Source organism: Eulemur rufifrons, chromosome 8 (assembly GCF_041146395.1).
Source record: "Eulemur rufifrons isolate Redbay chromosome 8, OSU_ERuf_1, whole genome shotgun sequence".
In the NCBI taxonomy this organism is placed as follows: domain Eukaryota; kingdom Metazoa; phylum Chordata; class Mammalia; order Primates; family Lemuridae; genus Eulemur; species Eulemur rufifrons.
In genome coordinates, this window is record NC_090990.1 from 28,235,388 (window position 1) to 28,256,047 (window position 20,660).

General features: G+C 41.2%; 1 protein-coding gene across 3 annotated transcripts in view; it reads right to left on the reverse strand.

Moving 5' to 3' along the window:
* The window catches only part of TRIT1 (tRNA isopentenyltransferase 1), a 40,799-nt gene extending 26,428 nt beyond the window's left edge, over positions 1–14,371 (reverse strand). For 2 of the 3 annotated variants that reach the window (XM_069477745.1, XM_069477743.1), the window contains exon 1: positions 14,178–14,371. In XM_069477745.1, the coding sequence (XP_069333846.1) occupies positions 14,178–14,351 (174 nt within the window). In that variant the 5' untranslated portion in view covers positions 14,352–14,371. The remainder of the gene's footprint in view (positions 1–14,177) is intronic. The other variant, XM_069477742.1, reaches the window with a different exon arrangement.
* Positions 14,372–20,660: the final 6,289 nt, after the last annotated feature.

Sequence of the window (20,660 nt, forward strand, 5' to 3'; positions counted from 1 at the left end):
ATTTCTGTTGCCTCTTACTGGTAGAATTTTTATCCCCATTTGACTCTGGTCTATTTGCTTGCTTTACGTAATGAATTCCTACCGAGGTGAAATTAAATTCCAGAAACTAAGAAGACAACCTACCACACACTGAACCCCTTCAAGGTTCTTAAGAACAAGCATGACAGAAAGCTAGAAATATACGCACAGACAATGTCATGTGACTATAATGCTGAGATAAAAACAAAGGGCTCATTTGAGAAAATAGGCAGGCACAGTGGCTCATGCCTGTAATCCCAGCACTTTGGGAGGCCAAGATGGGAGGATCACTTGAGGCCAGGAGTTTGAGACCAGCCTGAGCAACATAGCGAGACCCTGTCTCTACTAAAGAAAATAAGAAAAATTAGCTAGGTGTGGTGGCACGCACCTGTAGTCCCAGGTATTTGGGAGGCTGAGACAGGAAGATTGCTTGAGCCCAGGGGTTTGAGGCTGTAGTGAACTATAACTGCATCACTGCACTCCAGCCTGGGCAATAGAGCAAGGCCCTGTCTTAAAAAAAAAAGACAAAAAAAAAAAGAAGAAGAGGAAGAGAGAGAAAATAAAGTTCATAAGAAAGTTTTTACTCTTTGGCCATCTTTACAACCTCAAGACTGACCCATCTTTGATGGTTTCAGGGATAATTTAGCTCAGGATACCTATGATAGCTGAGGTGCTCCAATATTTAGAGCTGTATGTGTAAGTTAGGGAGAGGCAATATAATATAAAAGAGCCAGACTATCTGAATTCAAATTTTGGCTCTACCACCCAGTTGTAGCCATCATTTGGCAGATTATTTAAGTATCTAATTTTTCTTTGCTTCAGCTTTCCTCATGTGTACAACGTGGATGATAAGAACACCTATATTCCTCCTTAGGTTATTCTGAGGATTAAAGTTAATATAGGTAAAATGTTTAGAATATTGCAAGGCAAATGATGAGTATTACATAAGTGCTTGACATTATCTATATTTAATTGGCAGTGGCTAAACAAGATTTTCCTTGGCTCTTTGAGGTAAGACCCCCGGCTAGAGTTTGAAAGAAAAGAATCACAAAATGCTAGACCTGAAAGGGGCTTTAGACACCAAGACAGACAATGTATGACCTACAAAGCCTAAAATACTTATTATCTGGCTCTTAACCTGCAAAACTCTGCCAATCCTTGATCTAATCCAATGTGTTTCCTTTCTCTAATATATTCAAAGAGAAAACTAAGGCCCAGAGAAAGTCAGTGACTTGAAGTTTATACGTACAACGAGTGAGTGGTAGAGCTGGGACTAAAACCCAGTTTTCCCAGTAAATAAAACTGCCTATCAGGCCAAATGGAGACTTTAAAGACAGACTGTAAATGAAGAGAGAATACTGGCATCTGAAGAGTTAGGTATTAATAAATCATCTAATTCTAATCAACAGATACTTATTGACCACGATAAGCCCAGGCATCAGTATTTTTTTAATGCTTTCCAGGTGAATCACTGTTACAAGCACTGTGTTTGGCAGTTAAGATGTAAACCAAAAAAAAGAGAGAGAGAGTAGAAAATGATTGGGTAGCTAACCAAACGTATCCAGACCTATGTTAAGCCTGGACAATACAGAACCCCATGGGGTTATTGCTCCCTGGCAATTACCTACACATATGTGTAGGAAACTCCAAGGGAAGAGCAACTGGCCCAATGAAGGCAAGAAAGCAGAAAAAAAGAAAAAAAATGCTGCTGATTGTCTTTTGATAAGGAAAATAAAAATTAAAAAAAAAAAAGAAGGCAAGAAAGCCCTGGGCATGTGTTCATTTACACTAAACAATCGATGACATTTTTTATTCAGCTCTGTAAGTTCCAACGGCTCAAAGGATTATAAACTTCAGACATGGAGTCTTTCTAAAAAGAGTGTTAAAACTAACTTGTACTCCTAAAAAAGTATACAAGAATATAAAACCTTCAAACCTCTGTATGCTCCCCCAAAAAATCGTAAGTCAAAAAATAAATGACCAGCTGAAAAAATACTTCCAATACATGACACTGTACAGAAGGTTAAAACCCCCAATACACAAAAAGCTCTAACAAATCAATAAACACAAAACTGAAAAGCATTATAAAAGTGGGCACAACAAACAGAAAATTCAAAAAAGAAAAAAAAACAAATGGCCAATACAACCTTGAAAAGACAATTAGCCTCACAAAGAAATGAAATTAAAATGAACTCCATTCTTCTTTACCAGATTGACAAGAATGAAAAAGATGGGTAATAAAGAATTGAAAAGTGAAGGAAACAGACATACTACTATTCATAGTATAAACTTTCTAGAAAGTAGTATGGTAATATATATCAAAATGTAATGTGTGGAATTCCACAATAAAAAGACAAAAAACCCAATTTAAAAATGAGTAAAGGTTAGGTGGGCATGGTGGTGCCCCTGTAGTCCCACCTGAGGCAGGAGGCTGAGGAAGAAGGACCACTTGAGCCCAGGAGTTTGAGGCTGCAGTGAGCTATGATCATACCACTGTACTCCAGCCTGAGTGACAGAGTGAGACCCTGTCCCCCAAAAATAAATAAATAAATAAAATAAAAACTAAAATAAGCAAAGGACTTGAATAGATATTTCCCCAGAGAAGATACAAATGGCCAACAAATACACTAGAAAATGTTCAACATCATTAGTCACTGGGAAATATAAATCAAAACTACAGTGAAATACCACTTTCATACCCATTAGGATGGCTATAATTTAAAAAAATGGAAGATAACAACTGTTGGAGAAGACATGGAGAAACTGGTACCCCTGTACGTTGTTGGTACAGCCACTGTGAAAAACAGTGTGGAAGTTCCTCAAATAGTTAAACACAGAATTACCACATGATCCAGCAATTCCACTCCTAGGTATATACCTGCAATAATTGAAAACAGGTACTAGAACAAATACATGTACACACATGTTATAGCAGCACTATTTACAATAGCCTAAAGGCGCTAATGCCCATCAACAGATGAACAAACTATAGTATATACATACGCTGAGATATCATTTTAAGGAATGAAGCATCAATACATGCTACAACTAATGTAAGTGAAAGAAGTCAGACACAGGCCGGGCGCGGTGGCTCACGCCTGTAATCCTAGCACTCTGGGAGGCCGAGGTGGGCGGATCGTTTGAGCTCAGGAGTTCGAGACCAGCCTGAGCAAGAGCGAGACCCCACCTCTACTAAAAATAGAAAGAAATTATATGGACAGCTAAAAATATATATAGAAAAAATTAGCCGGGCATGGTGGCGCATGCCTGTAGTCCCAGCTACTTGGGAGGCTGAGACAGGAGGATCGCTTGAGCTCAGGAGTTTGAGGTTGCTGTGAGCTAGGCTGACGCCACGGCACTCACTCTAGCCCGTGCAACAGAGTGAGACTCTGTCTCAAAAAAAAAAAAAAAAAAGAAGTCAGACATAAAAGGTCATATATTGTATGATTCCATTTATATGAAATACTCAGAATGGGTAACTCTACAGAGACAGAAAGCAGACTGGTGGTTGCCAGGGGCTAGTGGGAAGGCGAAATGGGGAGTAATGCTTAGTAGGTATGGGTTTTCTTTTGAGGGAGATGAAAATATTTTGCAACTAGACAGAGGTGGTAGATAAAATAGATAAATAAGGCATTACAAAAATTTAGAACTTCTGCTCTGTGAAAGACACTGTGGAGAGAATGAAAACATAAACCACAGACTGTGAGAAAATTATTTGCAAATAACATATCTGATAAAGGATTTGTACCCAGAATATATAAAGAACTTTTAACATTCAACAATAAGAAAAGAAACAACCCCAACCCCCACTCATGGACAAAAGAGCTGACAGACACTTCAGCAAAAATATACAGATGGCAAATAAGCATATGAAAAGCTCAACATCATTAGTCTTTAGGGAAATGTAAATTAACCACAATGAGATACCAGTACATACCTATTAGAATTGCTAAATTTTTTTTTCAAACTGACAATACCAAATGCTAGAAGGACTACGGAGGAACAGAAATTCTTGTTCATTGCCAGAAGGAATGGAAAATGGCACAGCCACTTTAGAAAACAGTTTGGTAGTTTCCTATAAAGTTAAATCACAAAGTTACCACACAACCCAGTAGCCCACTCCTAGGTATTCATCCAAATGAAATGAGTGAAAACTTAAGTTCACACAAAAACCTGTATGTGAATGTGTATAATAGCTTTCTTTATAATCGCCAAACACTAGAAACCCAGATGTCCTTTAATAGGTGAATGGACAAACTATGGTACATCCATACAATGGAATAATACTCAGCAATAAAGAGTAATGGACTCACGCAACAACATGGAAGAATATTAAAAACATTTTGCTAAGTGAAAAAAGCCAAACCCCAAGGGGTACATATTGTATGATTCCATTTTTTGATATTCTGGAAAAGGTTAACACTATAGGGATAAAAAATAGGTAAGATATTGCCAGAGGTTAGGGGAGAAAGAGAGGTTGACTACAAAGAGGCCACACAGAATTTTTAGGGCGATGGAACTATTCAGTACGGTACTATGATAGTGGACACCTGACTCTATGCATTTGTCAAAACCCACAAAACTTTATACCACAAAAAGTACACTGTACTATACACAAATTTAAAAAAATAACCAGCATGTCTGAGGAACACAGGATAGACTGCAACAAATGAATCTAACTGTATTACAAACATCTGACATAACCTCACTGTGGGGAATGGGGTGGGGAGGAGCTGACCCAAGTAACTTCATAAAACAATGTCATTACTGGATCATGGAAGGCTAAAACCAAACCAAAAAAACTGTACACAAACATTGTTCTCTATTTGGTATATTTGTTTCTCACAGGAGAAACTACTGAAACTACTTTATAGGTTACACAAATTAGCAAATATACTGTAGACAGTGAGAGCCAGATTTCTTAACTCTCAGAGAAAGAAGTCACAAGTAAGCAAGGGGAGTCAGGGGCAGGAGTAGGGAGAAACTAGAAAGAACCCTGTAGTGCTGGATTATAGCCAGAGATACCAGTGTAAACTCCTGCATCTATACATAATACATATACACATGCACACACACATATGGATACAGAAATGTAGACGTGTGTACATAGATTAGTATATATACATATTACATACATATTATTTCCTAGTTCTTTCCATTGAGAGGGACTAGATCACTAGAAGCATCTTGTAGTGCCAGAAAGTAAGGAAGTACTAAACACACACACACACACATACACAAAGTTGGGGACATGTCAAAGGACACAGGAGTCTATGTAAGAGTATCCAATAACCAGAGTTGGAGGAATTTAAGCAACAAAATAAATAATGTAGTATTGGATTATAACCCAAAGAATAAAATAATAATGATGTAAATAAATAGTATAAATAAATGGGGGAGAAGGGACAAATATTTGTAGAATTTCCATTAATGTAGAAGGGGCTGGGCACCATGGCTCATGCCTATAATCCTAGCATTCTGGGAGGCCGAGGTGGGAGGATTGCTTGAGGTCTGGAGTTCGAGACCAGCCTGAACAAGAGCGAGATCCCATTTCTACAAAAAATAGAAAAATTATCTGGGTGCAGTGGTATGCACCTGTAGTCCCAGTTCCTCTGGAGGCTGAGGCACGAGGATGGCTTGAGCCCAGGAGTTTGAGGTTGCAGTGAGCTATGATGACATCACTGCATTCTAGCACAGGCAACAGAGCCAGACCCTGCCTCAAAAAAATAAATAATAAATAAAGTAGAAGGAATGAAGAAAATTACAACAGCAACTGCAGCAGTAAAGATTCACCGATGAATGTTAAAATTAGTGGGTTAACCTTTTTTTTTTTTTTTTTTTTGAGACAGAGTCTCACTCTCTTGCCTGGGCTAGAGTGCCATGGCATTAGCCTAGCTCACAGCAACCTCAAACTCCTGGGCTCAAGCGATCCTCCTGCCTCAGCCTCCCAGGTAGCTGGGACTACAGGTGCAAGCCACCACACTCGGCTAATTTTTTATTTCTAGTTTTAGTTGACTGGCTAATTTCTTCTATTTTTAGTATAGACGGGGTCTCACTCTTGCTCAGGCTGGTCTTGAACTCCTGACCTCAAGCCATCCTCCTGCCTCGGCCTCCCAGAGTGCTAAGATTACAGGTGTGAGCCACCACGCCGGTCTAGTGGGTTAAACTTTAAGGAGAAACAGGATATCTGCATGGCCTCAAAGTATCTCCCCTAAAACATTTATTAATTACTGTGATGCTTTTAACATGTCAGCAATTCTTTGATAGTCTTCCTTCTAGGAGGTGGAGCTTAATTGTCCCTCTATTCAGTGGGGGCCAGACTTGGCAACTCATTTCTAACAAATATGACTGGATACTCTTATTTTATGGTAATGAAAAGGGAAAATAATATGGAAAGGGAAAAATCTTGACTTTAATAGTAGAGAAATCTGACAGACATACCTTAACCAAATGATCAGCATTAACAATGATAAACCATGCTGATATCAGGTTGATATCACACCCTGACAAGGCGCAAAGAGAAGGGTACCTCACTTCTGTGGTATGCTTTCCCAAAATCCATAATGCCAGTCTAATCATGAGAAACCAAAACTCAAACTCAAGGGCTCTTCAAAAGTATCAAGGTCACAAAAGAAAAAGAAAGACTAAAAACTGGCAAAGAGTGGAGGAGACTAAGAGTACATGATGGACGGGGCACGGTGGCTCACGCCTGTAATCCTAGCACTCTGGGAGGCCTAGGCGGGAGGATCGCTTGAGGTCAGGAGTTCGAGACCAGCCTGAGCAAGAGCGAGACCCTGTCTCTACTAAAAATAGAAAGAAATGATTTGGACAGCTAAAAAAAAAAAAAAATATATATATATATATATATAAAAATTAGCCAGGCATGGTGGCACATGCCTGTAGTCCCAGCTACTTGGGAGGCTGAGGCAGAAGGATTGCTTGGGCCCAGGAGTTTGAGGTTGCTGTGAGCTAGGCTGACGCCAAGGCACTTCACTCTAGCCCAGGCAGCAAAGCAAAACTCTGTCTCAAAAAAAAAAAAAAAAGAGTACATGATGACTAAATGCAATATGGTATCCTAAATTGGATCCTGAAACAGAAAAGGGACATTAGTGAAAAAACTGGTGAATTCCAAGTTTACAGTTTAGTTACTACTAATAGTATTGCACCTATGTCAATTTCTTAGTTTTCATAACTGTACCATGATGTTGTAAGAGGTTAACATTAGGACAAAATGGACAGAGGGTATACAGGAATTCTCTGTACTATCTTTGAAATACTTCTGTAAATCTACAACTATTCCAAAATTTAAAACAATAATAATGTAGAACAGGGTCTCTCAACCTCAGTATTATTGATATTCTGGTCCAGATAATTCTTTGTTGTGGAGGCTATCTTATGTCTAGTAGAATGTTTAGCAATGTCTCTGGCCTCTACCCCCTGGATGCCAGGAACCCATCTCCCCTGTTACTATAACCAAAAATATCTCCAGAGATTGTCATATGTCCCTGGGAGACAACTGCCCCAGGTTGAGACAACTTATGAAGAGCTATATACTAACAAATAAAGATATCCTTAACATATTAAGAGGGGAAAAAAGCAGAATACAGAACAGGATATGAGTCTATTTGCATAAAAACATATATACATGTGCATAAATACACAGACAAATGTCTGGAAGTACGTGGACCAAAATATTAAAAATGGTTGCCCCCAGATGTTAAGACTATGGTTGTGTTTTCTTTGAACCCTTTAGTGTTATTTGGATTTCTTTTCAATAAGCATGTCTCATTTTTTCTAAACATACAAAGGTTTTGTTCTCATCTTTTTCTTTTTCATAATGCTTCCAATTCAATAACCAAAATCCTATTGGCTCTGTTTCCAAAATGTCAAAATGGTTACCTCTTTTCCCCAGCCAAGCTCCAGCACCTCTCACCCAGGTTAATGTAACAGAATCCTAAACTGTTTTTCCCTCTCTAACCCATTCTCCATCCAGACATCAGTTACCTCATGAAATAGATTTACTACTACTTCCCTGTTTAAAACCCCAAACACCATAATACGCTTTCAAGGGCCTCAACAATTTGTTCCCATGGTCTACATTTTTAATTTCACCTCCTACTACTACTGTCCTTCAAGTGTCCTCTATGCCAGACAGTTGCTGGGCATTCCTTGAAAACATACCATGCTCTTTTATTCTTCCTTATCTTTGTTCATGCTGTTCTTTCATCAAGAACATTATTCTTCCCTCTTTTCTGCCTGATAAAGTGTACACAGTGGTACAAAGATAAATAATGGGATGGAGGATGAATGGATAAATAAATAGGAGAAACTAGAGGGGAAATACAGAACAGCATGGAGATGAGAGTAAGGTAATTTTTGGTGGGGATGAGATAATAATAGCATGTACCTCAAAAGGTTGTAGCGGCCAGGTGCAGTGGCTCCTGCCTGTAATCTCAGCACTTTGGGAGGCCAAGGCAGGAGATTGCTTGAGGCCAGGAGTTTGAGACCAGCCTGGGAAACAGAGTGAGACCCCGTTTTTACAAAAATAATTCAAAAAGTTAGCTGGGTCTAATGGCATGTGCCTGGAGTCCCAGCTATTTGGGAGGCTGAAGAAGGAGGATCACTCGAGCCCAGGAGTTCAGGGTTACAGTGAGCTATGATTACACCACTGTACTTCAGCCTGGGCAACAGAGCAAGACCCTGTCTCTGAAACAGGGGGGAAAAAAGGCTGTGGTGAGGACATTGAGAATATTAAATGAGATAATATGTCAAACTTTTTAGACAGCCTGGCATATATATTATTCTTGTTTTTATTTTCAATAGTAATATCATCATCGTCATTCATGGTGCAGTGGTGAGGGCTTAAACTCTGGCTGCCACAATGAGGGTGGAGCAGTCAGGCTGCTGCTCAGAAGCAGAGCCCCAAAGGTAAGCAATGAGGTAAACAGGATCTGGTATGATCAAATTTACCTAAGGAATCCAACAAACTACACAAGAAACCAAAACCAATTCCATTCAGTCACACTGGGGCACATATGTGAATTCCTATACACTAGAAGTAACTTTTACCCCTCAAATCCTTCTTTTTGAAGTACAGCTGCTTCACCACCCTGCCCCAGGCACTGAAGCATCAGGGCAGCACCTCACCCTCATGAATCTGAATCTGTAAGCCTCATTTATGCTCCTTTGCTTTCCCAACTGGCCAATAGTCACTTCTCTTTCCTTATATAATAGAGAAGGTTTGACATCAAAGTTCTCCCAGTAGCTGCAAAAAAGTGACCACATATGTACAACCTACCCAGCTTAATACTGCAGCCAAAGGAGGCCAGGCACAGTGGCTCATGCCTGTAATCCTAGCACTCTGGGAGGCAAGGGTGGGAGGATTACTTGAACTCAGGAATTCGAGACCAGCCTGAGCAAGAGCGGGACCCTGTCTCTACCAAAAATAGGAAAAATTAGCTGGGTATGGTGACGTGCGCCTGTAGTCCCAGCTACTCGGGAGGCTGAGGCAGGAGGATCACTTGCACCCAGGAGTTTGAGGTTGCAGTGAGCTATGATGGTACAATTGCATTCTATCCAGGCTGGCAGAGTAACAGTCTGTCTTAAAAAACAAACAAACAAACAAACACACCCACTGTAGCCAAAGGAAAACCAAGGGGCCTAGAAACTCATCAAATGTTAGATGAGTCAAAAAATTCGAAATTTCCTTCTTAGCCTCTTGTCAGGCTCAGTCCTTTTAAAAGATTCCCTCTGTCAGTTGTGGCAAATAGCTTCCAGATAGGCCCCACCTCTCCCAGTTTACAGGTTAACAGATCTTCCTGCCTTTTTTTGCACATCTATTAGGCCACTGTGACACACCATCGCATCTCTCCTTTCGTACCCCTCCCCCCATGAATCCCCAATCTCCCTTGAGCACTGTCAGACAGTCCATCCTTTGGTACAAAACACTGCTCCTAAATTATGTCTCAAAGCAAACAAAAAGAACAGAGTCCACATCTGTTAGATGACACACACCCTGCCTACTAGTCAGACTGCCAAAAATCATTTGCTTCTCCTCTTGTAGATTTAAGCAAACACAAAGGGAACTGTGCCTCTGTGTATGACTACTGCTTCTCCAGAGGACTTGAAGAATTGAGGCATTAGAGATACTTCCTCTCTTTAAACCCAAACAGAACACTTTGTTTATTTTCTCTTAGCATATAGTTAGTAGTCTGTATTTCCAGCCAGTCATTGTACACGTTTGGCAAGTACCTTCAAGTTTCTCAGTACAATATTTCATCTCATCACTGAAGGCGATGCATTGTACCTTGAATTTACATGCCAAGATAAAGACTCAGACTGAAAAGAAGACCTTCAGTATCATCTTCCTGAAATATATCAGACTCTACAAATGAGTTAGAAGACCCAGATCCAATTCCCAGTGTCTTGCAGTGTGATCTCTAGACCGCTCTTTAATCTTTCTGTACCTCAGTTTTTCCATCCTGGAAAACAGGGATTATATTACCTATCCTCCTTGAATTCAGACTCTCACTACCAAATGAGAATATTTGTTTCTACAATTTGTGAAACAACCAGGCTTCAGAAAACTCAGAAAATTAAGCACAAATGTTGTTTCCCACTTTTGTCGGAACTGCCATGCAGAAATCCACAGTTGAGCCCAACAGGACACCCTAAGCAAATAATCCCTCAGAAAGTAGTTGCCTCTTCCTGCTCCACAAATCCCGTACATAAGAATAACGGGAAGCAAGAGGCCTGGCAAGACCTTCAGATGCTAAGTGGCTATAGAAGCAAGTCACTGCATAGCAGGTTCCATGAAGAAATTGTCACTCTAGACATACTACCCTTAAAAATCCCATTGTAGTTTTACCTCAAAGAAGCTTAAAACACTTACTTATTCAATGTTTAAGAAGATAAGTACTTCCCCTGACAGGAAGTGCTCTGTAGGGGTTGCCTTGGGATGATGCTACAGTTAAGGTAGGACAAAGGAGTGACCAAAGAAGCATGAAGTACAAGATAATTTAAGATTTAAGGCAGTGTTTTACAATAGTTTTTGAGTTACTGGTATAATTCTGAATACAACATTCTTGGCAGCATATCAAAAGGGATTATTAAAATGCAAATATTGGTTTTTAAAAACTCAGTTTAGAAACTTGAAAACACTTTCTAGTTATCACACTTTCCATTTGGTCACCCTCTGGTCTGTGTGGCTGTTACAACAAAGTGGTTTACTACTCTGTCTAGGCTCTCCACAAGGCCAAGTTTCTCCTTCGTTCAAATAAACACTGTCTGTCTTCAGTACCAACTTGACATTAAATTTCATCCCCCTACAACCCATCAAGTGCCTGCCAGTCAGCTCAACACTCCACTCGACAGACGTCACTACAAATTCACGCTATGATTCACAATATGAATCCTAAAATACAAAATGTAGCACACTCCTTATGATCAAAATGTAGCAAACTCCTATGAAGGATGAGTGCCATACAAGTTAAGAACCACTCTAATGATTGAGTCCCATAGCTCCTACCTCATCCAAAGGGCATGGCTTTGTGTAGCGGATAAGGCACTATGGGCCTGGGAAGTAGAGACCGAGGTTCAATTCCAGGTCTGCTACTTACTCTGAGACCTTGGGCCTATTTCCTTAACACACAGTGAATGGGACATGGATACTTTATTTCATTATTTGGACTGAAAAGTAAAATTAAAGGTCAAAGTTTTCCAATAGGGATTAAGAGGAAAAGTTATGAATATCCAGGGTATAATCAAAGTTAAAAATAACCATGGCCAGTTCAGAAAGCTCAATACTCTTCAGAGTTTTTCATATGTTAATTAATCCTCATGGCATCCAAAGGATAAAAGAAATTTAATTCTCATATTCTAGTTACTTAAAACCACAGGAAGAACCTTAATGGATTAAGATGTGCCATTTTAATAAAATAGTTCATCAAATATTAAGGATCTACCATATCATCAGCACTAAATGAGGCATAAAATGTCCCAGTGATGTGGCCTATTTTACAGTGAGCAAGACCTCTAGCAACTTCACCTTATGGTACACAGTTATGAGTAAAGAAACCTTTCTGAGAATGTAATAGCTACTACAGAGCTATATCCAACCCTTATTGCCAGAACCCACTAATTTACTTAAATATATTAATTGACGCAAAATTAAGATGATTTATTCAGAACACTTTCTTAACAGGAACTATGTGGGGGGGGGGGGGCGCAGGTCGTCACAGAAGGCCTCAATAAGGTGAGCAAAGACCTGAACAAAGAAAGGGAGCAAGCCACGTGGTTATATAGGAGGAGAGGGTCCATCAGGCAGAGGGAATAAGCACAAGAGTTCTGAAGTGGGTTCACATCTGTAGCATTTTCCACACATCCACTAACTAGACTTCCCCTCCAACGTCCTCTTCCCACTCCCATGTGCTCTGCAAGATCTTTCTGACTTCCAGATTCACCACACTCTCCCAGGCACCCAAACTTGAATCCCGAATCACATTGTGGAAATTATTCTCTTCTTTCCCCAATCAGCGACCAACTCATATTGTAACATGATACTACCTTCAAAATATTACATCTTTCTCTTCCTCTCCATCCCGCTAACACCACATCAACTCAGAATTATAGGAATTACAGAACATAAAGACTGGAATGGACCTTAGATATTATCAGTTTAACTCCATCATACTGAAAGCCATAGTACTCAAGGCCCCAAGTATCAGGCCAAAGATCTATTATGACACCATATTTTTTCTTTGTATGCATCTCCCACCTACCCCAAATTCATCATGCATGCTGCTCACATATGAATGCTCCTTACACACTGCCTGTATCATGTTACTTATCTCCCACTCCACAATATCTACAGTACCTCGCTATTGAACAGTCTGCTTTCACCATCCTACATACACACTATGGCCCATTTCACCTTCTAAACCTTCACTTATGTTCCTTTCTTTGACATCCCTTTTCTTCTTTCTTACCTATCCAAACTCGACCTATTTTTCAAGCCCCTTTTCAAAGAGCTTTCCATGACTATGCCAGCTTTCATTGATTTCTCCCCAGAAAGTCTGTAATACTTAATAGTTTATCATAAAATCTAGCACCTGTAGTCTCTCTCCTCCCAACCCCATCCACCTTGCAAAACACCATTAATATCTCTGTTCAAACACGTATTAGCTCTGCCTTGTTTCACTTTAGCTGGACTAAAACTCATTAAGGATAGGGATTACGGTTTTGTCTCTCCAAGAGGGCCTTGCAGAAAATAGCAGCTACCATATTTTTAGCTCTTACTATGTGCCATATGTTGTATTAAGTACTTCACATACTTTATCTCATTTAATTATCACAATAATGTGATGATTATTGATATTATTCTTCCTACTTTACAGAAAAAGAAACAAAGGCACAAACAAGGCACAAAGGCTGAAGTTTCCTATCTTGGAAAAGACAGGGCTGAGATAAACTGTCTCTCCACACTGGCACAAAGTAAGATGCAAATAAATATTTGCTGAATTACCCTACTGTTTTATGTGTGCTGATGGTCTTGTCACCCCAAATGAACTAATGAGGGTAGAAACCATGCCTGGAGGCCTGTGGGATAGAGTAGAGGCAAGAACTGCCCGTCCCTCCTGAGTACCCATCAGATGCATTTCATGTCCAATATCTCATTTACTCTCTGAAGACTCATAACTGTATATTCTCTTCAACAAGTAACTGCTGTAATTTCTCCACCAGAGATTTACCCAAAATGTTGCCCACTTTCAATAGAGCACAAATGCTCCCAGATGCAATGAGTACACCCCTTCTGGGCCTCCAACCTCAAAGAAGAGGACAAAGCCCCCTCAACTTGGATCAGCCAATAGAGTTAAAAATCTCAGCTTCAACCAGCATTCATCACATGTCTGGCCTTCTTCAGGACAGGCTACCCTGCTCTCATTCTAGCACTCAAGATACCATTTAGTAAGCACTATAGCTTTGTGAGGTAGGTGACATCTTCCCCCCTTTACAGATAAATAAAATAATGTCCAAATGAACGACATTGTTAATCCTAAATCACGTGGCCTATGGCAGATTCAAGACTAGATTCCAGATCTGTTTACCCTGTCCCACTGTCCCGCGTTCCCAGGCGCCCGGGGCCAGCCGCACTGCCATACCTGCATGGAGTCAGCGCTGACGATCTCACCATCGAGCCGCTGGCCTAGCTGCAACGCCAGAGTGGATTTGCCGGTGCCTGTGGCCCCGAGAATCACTACAAGAGGCAGTGTCCGACGCAGGCCTCGGATCCCAGGGCCCACAGGAACTGCTCGTGCAGCCACCACGGCCGCCATCTTAAATCCATCTGCGCTTGCGCCGGAGCTGTCGGCCCCCCCCCCCCTGGCAAACGTCAGTGCGCCTGCGCGGATCTCGGGCTCTATAGACCGGGATGCTAAAGGAGGAACCGCGAAATGAAAGTCCCAAGCTAAGGAGGTTCATGGCATCACTGCCATCACTTAATCATTTAGCTGGTGTCAGATCTCACCTACCTGCTGTCGTCTTAAGTGGTAGATGGCAGCCCTATCTAAAATAGATCTGTCCCTGTTACTTTTTACAGCACCCAATTCTTTTTTTTTTATAGCACTACAATATAAAATTAGATATTGGCCTCTTGTCTATTGTCTGACTTCTTGGGACAAATTCTGCCTAGGTCATTGCTTTATTTCCAGTGTCTAGCACAGTACCTGGTACCGAATAGACACCCAATAATTGTTAAATGGAGAGAAGAATGACTTGCCTATCTAGTGCGGGAGCCAGTGAGCCCAGAGGTGTGGTGTTCTCCAGAATCAGACCTACCCAGTTCTTAGGTAAGGGCGGCTGCTCTTACGTTTTCATCCCACAGTACCGCTTCAGACGCAATCCGAAGGCAGGACAAAACTTTCCATCTCCTTGGCCAAAGGATGCAACAAATGGGGTGAGAACAGAGAAAAACAAAGTACAATCCACAAAATAGGAAGAGGAAAAGGAAGGCAGGCAGAAACGATAAAATAGTAGCAACCCTCAGATTAAAGTGGGGTGGAAAAAATTAGGACCAGAGAAGACCAAAATTATCCACATTTTAAGAAATGGCTTTGGAGTTCGATGGAGCTGGGTTCAAATCCCAAGCTCTCTCACTTACCAGCTGTGTGACCTTCATTAATTTCACCTCCTAGCCTCAGTGTTCTTACCTTTAAATTCCTCTCAAGACTGCCTTGAGGAGAAATGAAGTAATGCCTGAAAAGTGCCCAGTACACTACAATGCCCTGGCACAAAACAAGCACCATTTGTTGAACACTTTGTATTATTATAATGGTAACACCCCATCTGCCTCTCTAAAGAGGTAAGAGCAACAGCCTAAGGGCAGAGAAATTTTCAGTAATGTGTAAAAGTGCCTGAATACCTATTCTGCTAACCCCTCCTTAGCAAATTTAAGAGTTTTAATTGCTTTCTTCCTGAGATTGTCTCTGCCTAGCTCTCAGGTCATATCACCAGGATCCCCTGGGCCAGAGGAATAACCACTGGAAGCTTCCAGAATATGACAGTCCTGCCTGGAATGACGCCAATGCATTTCTCAATCACTTGAATCACCATTGGCATAATGACCACTCTTGCAGACCCAGCCTAAACCTTGTAGCCACATATATTGTTTGGAGAACACCGGTTCCCAGTTCTCGATCCCCTGTACCTCCTTTTCTCAACCCAGCCTGCTTTGATCAAAAGCCTTGTTCTCTCCAATTTGTGGTACCCGCCTGGGGCTTGGTTTAAAAATGGAGATGCATGGCCACATATTGGCAGACACTCTCACATGATGGTTGTTAACTGTAGAACCTTTGCCTGGAGACTTTCAGAGGGTATGGTTACCATGACAACCACCAGAAAGATGGCAGGCCAGAGAAATGATGCAATTAAAGGAAAAGGGAGGCTGATTTCATGATGACAATCTGACCATGACAGAGTATGCTTACTCACAGATGGGATAGCACTGTCCAAGTCATGACCAGGTGACTGTTACTAGAGAGAGAAAAAAGGAGGGGGTGGAATTTACCATCTAGAGACCAGAAGAAGAAGAAGAGAGTGGTTACCAAGGCAACTACGGAGAAAGGAATGAAAAAATGGGGCTTCACCGCAGCAGCAGAAAATTGCTTCTAGCCAAGCAACACAGGACTGTTGCTATAGAAACAAGGAGAACAGGGATCCTATAGACCATGGGGAGAATTATCACTGAAATGCTGAGCAGGAAAGACTCCTATATCAGAATGGAGCCTGTGGTCCAAAACAAATGAGAAGTGAGAAAAACATAGTACCATTTCCATTCATCATAATTCTACCACTTCTACCAAAAGAGAATGGGAATATATTTTTTACAATTCCTTAGCCTATTTTATGTGTAACTCCGTTTGTCTCCCTAGAGATCTTCTGAACTCTAAATCATACTAAAAATCGTTCCTGAAAGATATTCTGTAATTTGAAATCCTAATTGGAGACATTAGGTTCAAGGGAAAATTGGGAAAGTGAAGTGTATGACCAAGAGTTAATAAGTATTTCTAAAACGGAACAACATAAAACCCTCTAATGGGAAGCTCTACAGAATAATAAGGAGACAAAAGAAGGCAAAAGAGAGTCAAGAAAGCTATTTGTACTCATGCCCAGGTATTAGCCTTGGCCCCCCTCCTCTTTCTATGAGAGCAGAAAGGAAGTAGCTCACTCTATTCTGAAAGGAGGCCCAAGATAGTCCCTCACTTAAAGTTTATGTGTATGTCTAGAGGTTAAGGAAACAGAAGCCCATCTCCAACATGCTCCACATATTACAGATTATTATAGGCAAAAAAATTCTAATTTTAAAGGCAGAAATACCGGGATAAATCCAGTCTGGAAGAGCATATCTAAAATGCAGGAATAAGTTACTAGGGATACTCAAATTACTTCGAGGGCAATAATTCCTTGCCTGCCCTTCCAAAAGCCTGCAATCAGCTACCTTAATTCTCTAATTCTCAACCCCTGTGTGTGTGTGTGTGTGTGTGTGTGTGTGTGTTTTACCCTAGCGGCAGGTATATAAGTCAGGCTGAGCCTCTCTGTACCTACCCCACCTTCTTTAGGAAATTGAGAGAAGTGCATAGGGTGGGATGCACAAGAAGAGATGGCAGAAAAGGAGAAAGGGAGGGGTGCAGAAAGGTAGGGAGGAAAAGCTGGGTGATGACCCATGAATGTTTATTGTAGTATTTCCTGACCTCTGTATCCTTCAAATAACTTATTTAAAAACTTTTTAGAAAAAGAAAGAAGCATGCAGGGACATGGCAAAAGGTGAGGCGTCATTCAAAGAGGATCACCCAAAAGGCTCAAAGATTTGAGGTGGGATTCTAGAGGATGCAGTGACATTGGGGACAGAAAGAAGAATGCTGGCCAGCGTGGTAGCTAATGCCTGTAATTCTGGCACTCTGGAAGGCCAAGGTGGGAAGATCACTTGAGCTCAGGAGTTCAAAACTAGCCTGAGCAAGAGCAAGACACCATCTCTACAAAACATGGAAAAACTAGCCAGGCATTGTGGTACACACCTGTAGTCCCAGCTACTCAGGAGGCTGAGACAGGAGTTTGAGATTGCGGTGAGCCATGATGATGCCACTGCACTCTAGCCGGGGTGACAGAGCAAGACTCTGTCTCAAAAAAAAAAGAAAAGAAAAGAAAGAGGAATGTGCCATGAGAGGCCTGAAGCATCTGCCTCTTAAAAGATGAAAGTTGGGTCGGAGACAAACACCAGCTTTTTGGTATGACTTAAGATACCTTTGCAGCCCAACCTTCACGCTGATTAGGTACTCCAAATAAAAAAAAATTTCCTGTAGGAGGTCTTTCATGATGAACTTGGTTCCTGTATTAGATTCTTAGGGCTGTCATGACAAATTACCACAAACTGGGTGGCTTAAAAACCACAGAAATTTATTTTCTCATGGTTCTAGAGGCTAGTTGTTGGCAGGGCCATGCTCCCATGCTTCTCTCTAGGGAAGAATCCTTCCTTGCCTCTTCTAGTTTCCAGTGGGTGCCAACAATCCTTGTGGCATTCTTTGGTTTGTGGCAACATAACCCCAATCTCTGCCTCTGTCTTCACATGTCCATTTTCCCTGTACATGTCTATCCAAATTTCTCTCTTCTTGGGACATCAGCCATTGAATTAGGGCTCACCTTAATCCAGTATGACCTCATCTTAACTTGATTACATCTGCAAAGACCCTATTTCCAAATATTTCCAAATAAGGTCACATTCACAAGTTCTGAAAGGACATGAATTTTGGTGGTGGGGGGGACAATATTCCCCTAGTATGGTGCCTATGAGTAACCATGACACCTCATGTTGGTTTATTGAATTGCTATTTACAGTACTGTTTCCATTGGTGATTGACCAATTCAGATTTGAATTTTTGGGGGCATCAGAATTGCTCAAAACAAGTGAGGGAAGAAGAGAGTAGAGTTCACCTTGTTATAGGGTTTGTGTTACACCTGAAGTTGACTTATAGGGTTTGTTCCAGAGCACACCAGAATGTTCTCAGGGGGAGCTTGCTTCCAGCTTGCTCAGCCCTCTAGGAGAGCCTGCACGACACCAGAGGATCCCTGAAGGCTGTAAAATCAGGGTGGGGAAGATGCAAAAGGGAAAAAGCCACCAGAGGTCCTAATCTCATGGCTCTTCGAAGCCCTCTCCTTTACTTCTCTGGCCCCATCTCTTTCTCTTGGCTTGGCATTCTGGATCGTAATCATCTTTATATCCCAGTGCTTCTCAAACCTGTATTTCCCATTCAAATCCCTTTCTAAAGCCTCAACATCATATTTCCAACTCGTTGGTGCTTCATTTTGGATGAGCCCACCACCTCAATCTCATTGTGTCCCAACCGCAATCAGTTTCATCCCCTGACTTCCCTATTTCAAAGAATCACAAGAGGATGTTTGCTACTGAAAGGATCCCCTCAGAAATCTAGTGCAACTGTTTTTGTTTTGTAAAAATGAGACTACCCAGCCAGCAAATCAGACCAGTTCCTCCCCTCTCCCCAGATTTGACAGGAAATTCCCAACTGCTCTTCCCCAAAGCTATTCCTTTAGCCTACAACATCTTTTTCTTCACTTAGCTAAATACTACCTGTACTTCTAGTTCCAGTTAAAGTCACAATCTCCAACAAGAACTTTCTTTATGAGTCCAAACAAAATGTTCTCTTCCCCTTCTGAGGCTTATAATTGTTGTCTGAGACTGCCTTATTCTGTGATCATGTTTGGGTGCTCATAAACTTCCAGAAGTAAGGAACCATAGCTTCATGTATCATTGCAAACATATTGCTTTTACTATGTGGCAGCAACTGTTCTAAATGCTTTACATGTAACAATTTATTTAATTTTTACAATAGTCCTGCGACATAGATATCGTCATCTCCATTTTGCAGGAGACTTGCAGGACTCAGAGAGGTTGAGTGATTTGCCCAAGATCACACAGGTAGTAACCCTGACTCCCTGTTCTTAACTATTATACTATACCCTCTATAGCACCGTCTATGAATACTTTTGTATCTTTGAAGGACCTAGGCTCCAACCCCTTATACCCATGATTTTCTAAGTGTGGCCTCAGGATTCCACCTCCCTGATTGCTTTTTAGCAATGCAGATTTCTGGTCCCAACCTACTGCATCAGGGTCTCCAGGGTGGGTAGATTCTTAAGAGACATTTAGGTTTGAGTATCAATGTTTTTACAAGATAGGGATTAAAGTATTTAATGACTTAATGGAGTGAATCGTCTCCTGCTCAGTTTAAAGGCACCACAGTGCCCAATGAGGAGAAGTGTGGAGTCTGTATGTTCAACAGCTTTACAGATGCACAGCCTCTGTCTGCCATGGGCCATGGATGCTTTGGGCCAGTCAGAGGCTAGAGTCTTTGCCCTCCGTTCGTCCTCTGCCTATCTCAGTCTCCCCAAACCCTGGCTATTCCTTCCCTGATGATTTACCATCTCTTGAGACATCGATATGTGCACTCCAGATTACTTTAAATACTCCTTCTGGGAAGATTTCATATTTTACCAATTCCTTCTATCTATCAAATCTGACTAATCTGTATTGTAGGTGTGGCTTGTTAACATGGTTTAAATAACACCAATCATTTACTGAGCACTTACTGTTGCACACAATGACCCAATGAAGCAGGTGCTATTATTTATATCTAGTTTGCAGATGAGCCAGGAGCCAGGAGAGGTTGATAACTTGCCCAGGGTGAAGAAAACTAGAAAATGCAGAGCCAAGATATGGAACTGAGATCTGTTGGGTGTGGGTAACCACTTAACCATAATGCTTCCCACAAGCTTAAAGGCAATCTAGTATTTACTGGGCACCTACTGGACCCCTGGCACTGAGCCTAATCACTTAATGACACACCTGATTAGAGACTTTAAGAACATACTTACATTTCCTTGCCAAGAGAATGGTAACATTAATACAGTTGATCCCTTTGGCATGAGCAGTTGAAAATAAACAGACATTAACAAAAACTGCCCACTGGGCTTATGGTAGAAATGCCCACACACCCAAAGAATTTTAGCTGACACATTTAGACACTTCCTCCTTCCCCCTCCCCAGTCACCCCCTCCATTATGAATCATCTCCC